Raw genomic sequence first — 9,715 nt, 5'->3', positions numbered from 1 at the left:
TAGCGTTCAGTTTGAGAGTAAGATACACACGATCGTTAAAAGAATCATAAAAAATATCAGCAAACAAGAATTACAATTACAATACAGAGAAAAAGACAGCAACAGATACAAAGAATATAATAGAAAAGAAATGAAAAAAAAGAACACAAAAAGACTGCATCAATCACACAATAGAATCACAACTCAACTTTCTCCAGGTATAGTTTCCTGTGATGCTTCCTCTAGGGATTTTCCTTTGGACTCTGGCACACAGAAGGTACAAACCATTCCCAGAGCATTGATGGCCCCTAGGGCAATGAGCGAGTTCTTTATGCCGATACCCGCCGGGTATCCTGCATCGGTTTTCGTTGGATCTTTGCTTTGTGCAGCGTACAGGAATCCGTACGCTCCTACTATAGCTCCGGCTTTACCTGCAGCTGCAGAAATACCATGACATGTTGATCGAAGTCTGGCCGGGAAAATCTCAGCCGGGACCACGAATGTGGTTGCGTTTGGCCCAAAGTTCGCGAAGAAGAATGTGAGGGCGTACATTGCAACGAACCCGATATGGTTGTCCTTCTTTGTCCAATGATCGTAGGGAATGGCAATGGCAAACATGAATACAGTCATGAAGAAGAATCCCATCAATTGGATCGCGAACCTTCCAACGATATCGATGAACGCCACGGTGAACCAGTACCCTGGCACTGTACTAAGTAGTGCAATCAAGGTTTGTGCTCTTGCAATCTTGTAAACTTCTTGAACAGCATTCATGGTTTTGGCTGGTGGAATCCATCCAATTGCACTGAACACATCTTTCTGGAAAAGATTCTGGCTATAGAAAGCAATGTCCAACAAGAACCATGTGGAAGTTGTGCCGAATAGGTGCAGCCCGTGGCGACGAACGAATTCCCATGAAAATAGACCAAATTTATTGGTTTCGTCCCTAGACATTTGTTCGATTTTTGCATCCTCGGGATCAATTTCAACTTGTAGCACCCTCCCCATGTCCTGTGCGGCTCTTTTTGCGTCTTTCGCCACGAGAGCTGTGTATCGGGCTGTTTCGGGCATCTTCATGCGCCAGTAGTAAGTGAGGCCAGCTGGTAATGCTCCGAACATGAGAATTATACGCCAAATGTAGTCGGCTTGTGGCACAGTAGAAAGAGCTGGATTTTCTTGGAAACTTGGGACGTTATAAGCATGATCAAATCCAGCTGACACAATAAGTGCAATTATCCCGCTGAACAAAATTCCAAAACCTTGCATAGCGAAGACAGCAGCAATGAAGGCGCCACGGGTTTTCTTGTTTGCGTATTCGGACATAATCGTGGCTGATAAAGGGTAATCGCCACCGATGCCAAATCCAAGCCAAAACCTGAAGAAACAGAGAGTGGCCATAACACCCTTAGGAGTACTCCCAAAGGAGAGCCCTGATGCAACGGAACACAAAACCATGATAATCAAAGTCATACCATAGACCGTTTTTCGGCCCATCTTGTCACCGAGCCAGCCGAAGAAAAGCTGGCCGGCGAGGGTGCCGACAAGGGCAACACCTGTGACCGACGCTGAGACGGTCGGAGGGAGTGTTCCGGGCTTCAATAACTCTGGCTTGGTGTAGTATAAACGCCCAAGTAATTTGGTTACAAGTGAAATGCTGAAGAGATCATAGGCATCAGTGAAAAATCCCATTCCAGCAATAACAATTGCTGTGAAATGGTAGAGTTGAGTCTTGGCCAAATCAAGTGCATTAAGCACTTGCAGATTATTATCCTCAACAGCCATGGCTAAAATTGCTTCTTCAGAAGATTGTAGTGCACCTTCGGAAATTAGGAGAGATCTGTTGGAATAGAGATATATGGATTTATTGGAAAATGCTAACTACTTATAAGAGTTGTCTAACTAATACCATTTCAGACAAACCAGAATAATACCTGGAATATTATGGGCATATACCTTTATATCATGTCAACAAGCTAAGCTTGCTTAGTTTAAGTTATGTATGATACTCACAATTATCTTTGCAATTTCTTACTGCCATTTAAGTATTAGCATATATTTAGTTGGCCTTTGAAAAAATCTGTCCATTATCTTTATTTTAGACATAGTCTTCTGTGATGTTGCACGGACTCTTCAAATATGCTGGCGAGCCCGTGCTGGATCCTCTAAAAATGCACTACTTTTAGAGGATCCGATGCGCATGCGGCGACATATTTTCAGAGAGTTTGCGCAACATAGGTCTTCTGATACATACATATATATGCACATAGCAGGGGTGAATTTAAGTATCAGGTTCATCTTAATCCAGTACTTTCAACGTGAAATATATGTTTACATTTAAAAATTACTAAAATTATAACAAATAATATATATGTTCCTATAATTTTGAAAATACAGTGAATTAAACATAGAACGTTAAAGTTTGAACCCCGTAGAATTTAAATTCTGGATTCTATAGTAATGTGCGATCTATCCAAAATTCACCGAAACTATACGAGGTCTAGTGATTCAAGGATGTTCATATACTGTGTTAGGTGGTTTTGTTTGCTTATTCCAAGATGATGGTAGATTCCATTTGAAAGAGAGTCTTGGAGCAACGCTAAAGTTGTTTCTGCGTGACATATAGATCATGATCATGGAAGCAACCACTAATTAATGCTTGCATTAGGGTAGACTGTTTACATCACACCCTTGGGGTGCGGCCCTCCTCGAGTGCGTGCACGCGAAATGCTTTGTGTACCGAGCTACCCCAATGGTAAATTCCATTTGTCCATATTTACGAGGCCTCTAACATGTATGCGGAGTTCAAAGGAATTGAAGACATGGATTCCATCCATATCATCAGGGGTGAAGCCACCTTTTAACAAGGGTGGTCAATATTTGACTACCTTTCATCGAAATATTACGAAACATTACACTATATATATATATATAACAATAACAACCCAGTATAATCTCACTAGTGGGGTTTGGGGAGGGTAATGTGTACGCAGACCTTACCCCTACCATGAAGTAGAGAGGCTGTTTCCAATAGACCCTCGACATCCTTCCCTCCAAGAACTCCTCACCTTACTCTTGGGGTGACTCGAACTCACAACCTCTTGGTCGGAAGTGGAGGTTGCTTACCATCAGAGCAACCCCTTAAAGATTGAACAATTTTTGTCAGGATATTTTTTACTTCTTTCAAGTCTGAACACCCTTAAAGATTTTTCTGGATTCGCCACTGTATGTCATGATTGAGAGCTGCTAGCTTATCTACAGCAGAGGCGGACCTACATGGTCATTAGAGGGGTCACCGGAACCCGTTAGCTTCGACAAAAACTGTGTATATATAGATTTTATGTGTAATGCATATCCAGATAGGACCCCTTAAATAATTTACTTGGGCCCCTGAAAAACAAAAGCTGGATGGCAGCAGTAGTTGTGCTGCTAGTTTAAGCATCCTTCCAGCTTTCCTTACCATTCGGTCTAGTGTTCGAGACCTAGTTCAAGCAAAATTAGCATTTTTTTCTTCTTCTTTTATTTTCTTTTACATTTTTGGATTCGATAATAGTTTCTATCCTTTTAACCTTGCAGGTTTCGAAACCTTGGCCTCTTACTTCAAAATTGAAGGCTTCATTACAGACCTAGAAAATCAATTTTGTCAAAATATTTTATAACAAAACACTAATAACAATGTTTATTTTTGCATATATATATATATATATATATATATATATATATATATATATATATATATAAAATAAGAAAAATTAAAGAAGTAGTGCCGGGCGACACCGCTTCTATCAATATTGCTTTCTATAGCACCTATTTTGCAAAGTAATCTTTCACTCTTTGCTTAGTGCTTTTTCTTTCTTTAAAAATTTCTGATTGTTTATATATTACGGATAAGTTGTCATACTTATTAGTTTCTTAAAGAACTGCACCCAAAATTTTATCGTTAATTATTGGCATATTTAAGGTTAGTGGTGCCCCCGTCGCGCTCAAATCTTGGGTCCGCCTCTGATCTGCAGGTTTGTAAACTATCTAATTAAAGATTACCTGTAGGAAAATAAAAGGAAAAAGACGGCTTATATTATCATATTTTCAACTGTTCAATCTCTTTCTTGGCTAGTATTAGTATTATATTAATTTAATGATCAAAGTCAGATGCTTGAAAAGCGATTAAGGTAATTGACAATATGTAAGTGTTTGCATTGGCGTGCGCAGCTAGCATTTGCATGTGGAGAGAGTGATATTGATATAGTTATGGGGAAACAAACATCTCACAATGTCACGCAAATTACAAGTGGCGATGCAATTTGCGTGATAGTGTTGATTGGACACAAAATGTAAGATAACGAAAGACTTTTAAAATTTCCCCTCTAATCTGCACATTTGCCACTTCTAATTGGAGCCAACAAAATAGTACGAGTAATAACATGCGGATTGCCAAAAAGAAAATGTGAAAAATGAATCTTCGACCTAATGCAATCAAAACTCAAATTGTGTTAATTGTTCAACACCATATACGAAAAGTACAACACATGTCGATCTTAACGTTTAACCAATTTAGGACTGTAATAGTCCTGACAAGGACATAGCGGGTGAAAATTCTTTTGATAATGGATGACAGTAAAACTCGAACCTATGATCTCTGCCTGCTCTAATATTTTGTTGATGTATATGATCATATCATTTAAAAGTTTAAGTTGTTAGAGAGACATATCTTAATTTATTTGATTAATTATATCTTCAACACAAGTACAATTGGCCGTTGCTTTGACGTTGGCCGTTGCTTTGAGTAATATTTATAAGAATGTTGCAGTACCACAAACACGCTATACAACAACAATATGTACAATAAATTAAGAATATTTATTACTATTCTAAAATAAATACAAGTTGTATATAGAAAAACTTAATAACAAGTTGCTACATATGCAAATGTTTACCAACCCTTCTTAAAATCTCAGCTAAACAAAATGGAAACCTTTCATACATATGTGAAGGCATTTTATGTTTGACACTAATTAAGATAATCAAAATGTTTGAAAAGTTAGAGTGTCAACTTTGATAATCAAGACCTTTGGGGTGGCTGAGTATGTTGAGCAGGGAACTTTAATGGGAAGTTTAGGGTTCGAAATTAAACCACTTACATATCTCTCCGACCAAGCCCATCGCAATATCGCACGGGACTTGCCTAGAGTTGTTCACCCTCCTGTGTGATTTGCAGGCTATTACACAATAGCGGAATTTATTTTATGCGCATCCGAAGAGTAGTGACCGCATGTTCTCTTATTTTAAAAAAAATATTGATAATCAAGACCCTTTGGGGTGGCCGAGTATGTTGAGCATGGGACTTTAGTGGGAAGTTTAGGGTTTGAAATCAAACCACTTGCATATCTCCTTGGCCGAGCCCATCGCAGTATCGCACGGGACTTGCCTAGCGTTGTTTACCCTCATGTGTGGTTTGCAAGCTATTACACAATAACAATATTTATTTTATGCGCACCCGAAGAGTAGTGACCGCAAGTTCCCTTGTATTTTTAAAATAAAAGAAAAAATCTTTGATAATCAAGATTCGGATCCCAACTACAACCTTAGGAGAAGTCTCCACCTAAATGTTTATAAGCGAAGTTACATCACGCTTGTATTGATACTTGATCGATAGTACGCTTTAGTTTGAGCAATTAATCTCAACATAAATTCATATTCAGGATATTTATGTATTACTCTACGCGGAATGAAATGTGAATAAAAAGATGTGTATTAGCAACGAAGGAATTAACTATTTAAAGACAGAAGTGTACATTTAAAATAAGCAATTCATATATTACAATCACTTCATTATTAGTCACTGGATACTAACTACTAAAAAATAAGAATTAGCGATAGACAAATTTTGTAGCTAATCAGAAAAATTCATAGCTAATACTAGTTAGCGACATATCAACGACACATTATCAAAACAAATTATAAGATACGCGCATTGATTAGTGACGAGGTTCGTAGCTAATTCTAATTTTTTATAATGATTAGTTCATTATTAATCACCGCATAAAACAATTTTAGTAGTTTAACCAAACGAACCTTAACAAAAGCAAAACAAATAAGTAACAAAACAAAAACAACATTAACCATTGGTACTTGGCTCGCTTATCAAGGCATGCTATCGTACTTATCAATCAACAATTAATTACATTACTTATAAAATAATAAAATGATGAATTATTGCCGTTAGGTTACTCCGATACATCATTTTCTTTATTCTTTTTGGCTAAATATTTATGTATTTAGATTCTACTTAATGCTTTGGTAGATATTACTCATGGCCTAGTTGACAAATATCTTGGATTGACTGTATCCAAACAAAATTTCTCATCAAAATCACATATATATTTCTAGCAGGAAGAAAATAATAAAGACGGGTAATTATGTCGCGTATGCCATGTAAGCATTAAGCATTTTGTAAGTCAAATATATACTATCTATGTCCAATTTGACGTGATAAAAGACGAATACAGAATTTAAACGTAATGAGTTTGAGTTTTAAAGTGTTTGAATACAGAATTTAAACGTAATGAGTTTGAATATATTGGACATTTAGAATTATGTTTTCGAAATTTAATTTTAACTTGTTTAAATTGTAGTTATTTTTACATGAAAATATATACGATATGTGTTGGTTCGACTGACATGTTACAAACATGATACATCCACCTCTATATCCGATACACTTTCCATTTTAGTTTGTCATAAAAAGGTATACGTTGTATTTATAAACAATACACCTTCATATAAAATGAGACAAAAACAGAGTACCTTATTTTAAATAAATTCGTAAAATAAAAAAAAATACTAAATTAGTTTATCCTTATTTTAGAATTTAGATACTCCACTAAAGAAAAATATAGTTTGGAAATAAATCAGTTAATGCTTTCCAATTTGCTCAGTACGGCTTTCTGGAAAGAACATTTTCTCCTCTTTATTTCTCTTCCTTTTTTATTCAATAAACAAATAAAGGAAAATATCCATAGTTTTCTATGTGCAATTTTTTTTTATATAATTAATTAAGGATCCGTTTGCTCATAACAAAAAATTTATTTTTTTGGTTTTTTTTTTCAAAAATGTATTTGTTCATGAAATTTTGCAAGTTTTTGAAAACAAATTGAAAATGCGTTTTTGAAAATTTTAAAAGTGGTTTCGACAACTTTTTCAATTTGTTTTGTTCCTTACTCACAAAATTACAATATTTTTTCAAGTGAAATGTATGTCCAAACATAATTTCAAATTTCAAATATTATTTTTCAACTTAACTCCAAATACTACTTTTTTTTTCAAAAATTACAATTTTATATCCAAACGCCTACGAAATAAGAAAGGTTAACCAATTTAATAAGTTATCTTCTCACTCAAAAATAAAATATAGACAAACGAAAGTCAACTATCTATATATGTAACGTACATCTCTATCCACCTTAAGTACATGATGTGACTGCTTAGCAGTCTGCACGGCTGTTTCATTCGCTGGATATGCCTTATTTGATTTGATACGAAAATTTGATTCTAATTTGACTTTAACTTCTTAATTATATTGCATTATCTAATCCATATAATTGACATTTCGACTATACTTTAAGTTATTCACTTTCAAAAGAATTTCAATGTTAAAGATAACGTAAGAAAACATATTGTTTACCCTAAAATTTCAAGTAACAATTAAATTTATTTAGTGGTTTTAAGGATACGTGATTTGATCCAATACCAATTGTTAAATAATGAATTAAATAGATAATCTGAATAGTAAAATAAATCGAACCAGTGTTCTGGCAGTGCTTTCGACTTCGATTTGAGGTGATCTCGAGGTTGGGTAACAAGAATGATAAAAAACAGAAAATAAACAGTGATGAGCAGTAGTAGATAGTAAGTGAAATAGAGAAAGCAGTATATGTGTATATGTTTTTTCAGTGAATCCATCCCTTATAAATGAATGAGGTCCCTCTTTTTATAGTAGATGAATCCTAAATAAGGTACAATTCTAATAATAGAAACAAATCCTATGATTAGCGTCAATAACCGCTTGATTCGATCTGTTCCGGAATTTTCGCCGAGATCTTCGGTCGTTGCTAATATCTTGCCATTCCGTTGTTATGCCTTACTCGAAGTTGGTCATGCTCGATCTCGATCTTCAGCGAGCACTTCGATCTTCATACTCCGTATTCTGCCATTGGGCTCGAGCCTGGTCTATTACGAGCTTACTCTCGAGGCAGCTCCTCGTTCCTATGAAATCGGCATGCCCGATTTCGACCGTACACAGATAGTCCCTGCGTTTCTTGGAATAAAATGGTAAGAAACGGTTTGAGCCTTGATTTTCCGAAACCTCGATCATGACATCGTCCTCATGACGTACGTGACGGATGTGATCGAAACATCCCGTCGGTTCAGTTCCCCAAATCATTAATGCCTGTCAGTTTGCGGTCGGCCACTAGCGCCACCGAACCCTCACCGTAATTCTATAAATACCCGTTCTTTTAGAGAATCAAACTTTACTTTTGCTCTAATCAAACCTCTAAGTCTTCTCACTCTTTTTGTCTCCTTTTTTTCGCAGTCTGTAGAGCACCGTCGTTAGCACTGAAACCACCAGTTTTTCACCTTCCTTCGCTCTTCTTTAATTATACAAATGGCAAAAACCTCAAAGACTGTATCGCAAAAGGAGAAAGTTTCTTGCTCCTCTTCCCGTCCGTCCGGCGACAAGGTGCCGGTGGAGCCTCTTCCCCACGAGTATGTTCCCGGCCCGTGTACTCTAAAATCCGACTTCAAGGTCGAAAATCCTTCATCGATCCCAGGCCGATGTGAGCATGTGTCGATGTACATGTGCTCGATTACAAAGGGCTATCTCGAGGCCGTGACGAAGGAATGTAATTGGGGTCCCGAGGTCGTGGTGCAAATTCTTGCTCCCGAAGAGGGCATCACCGTTTATGTGGAGGGGTTCCTAAGTGTTTACACTTACCCCTTCACATTGGGTCCCCTCGACCCAGTGATTATTGATCTTTGTAAAAGATATCAGGTCACCATCGGCCAAATCCACCCCTCCCTATGGCGCATAGTAACCATGGTGCGCTTCTTCTCTAGCAAGGCCGAGGGGCTAGAGTTTACTCTAAATCATCTCATGCGGTTGTACCGGCCCCGAATCTATCGAGGACTAATCAGGCTCCAACGCCGGACAACAAAGTCCTTGATCTCAAGCATCGACGAGGACAAGGATCGGGGTTGGATGAGCCGTTTTGTACGGGTGAGGACCCACGATATTATCCCGGAAGAGAAGATGACGTTCCCCGAGGAGTGGAACTTCGACCGTAAATGATCTCTTAAACTTTGTTCTTTTTACCTTCTTCGACATCTCCTGATTTCCTCCCTCGACATGCAGTTATTCCTTGGATGCCTCAAGCTGTACCTGACCTCGAAGATTGGGTTCGGAAGTTAGCCTCAACTTTCACTTATGCCGAGCGCACATGGCGTGATTTGGCAAAGGGCAGATAGGAGGTCAAGAACCATGGTAAGGATCTCCTTTTTCACGTTCTGAAACACTTTTTATACTTCATTCATCACTAATTTTCTTTCATGCAGGCCTGACCAAGGATGCCATTTTGAGGCCTTCAAGTGACGAGGAAGAAACTAAGTCCCTGGTTCCAAAGCCGGGGGAAGACAAGAAGAGGAAACCTGCCTTGCAGTCCGAGGACCCCAAGCCCAAACCTCG

The 9,715-nt window shown here is 37.6% G+C and overlaps 1 protein-coding gene across 1 annotated transcript; it reads right to left on the bottom strand.

The window, feature by feature from the left end:
- Positions 1–61: 61 nt before the first annotated feature.
- Positions 62–1,896, bottom strand: LOC142161660 (low affinity inorganic phosphate transporter 1-like). The gene has a single exon (XM_075248961.1). The coding sequence runs from the start codon at positions 1,759–1,761 to the stop codon at positions 184–186; it is 1,578 nt and encodes a 525-aa protein (XP_075105062.1). The 5' UTR covers positions 1,762–1,896; the 3' UTR covers positions 62–183.
- Between the last annotated feature and the right edge of the window lie 7,819 nt (positions 1,897–9,715).

This window comes from Nicotiana tabacum, unplaced genomic scaffold (genome assembly GCF_000715075.1).
Source record: "Nicotiana tabacum cultivar K326 unplaced genomic scaffold, ASM71507v2 Un00422, whole genome shotgun sequence".
In the NCBI taxonomy this organism is placed as follows: Eukaryota; Viridiplantae; Streptophyta; class Magnoliopsida; order Solanales; family Solanaceae; genus Nicotiana; species Nicotiana tabacum.
This window is presented reverse-complemented; position numbering and strand designations above follow the sequence as displayed.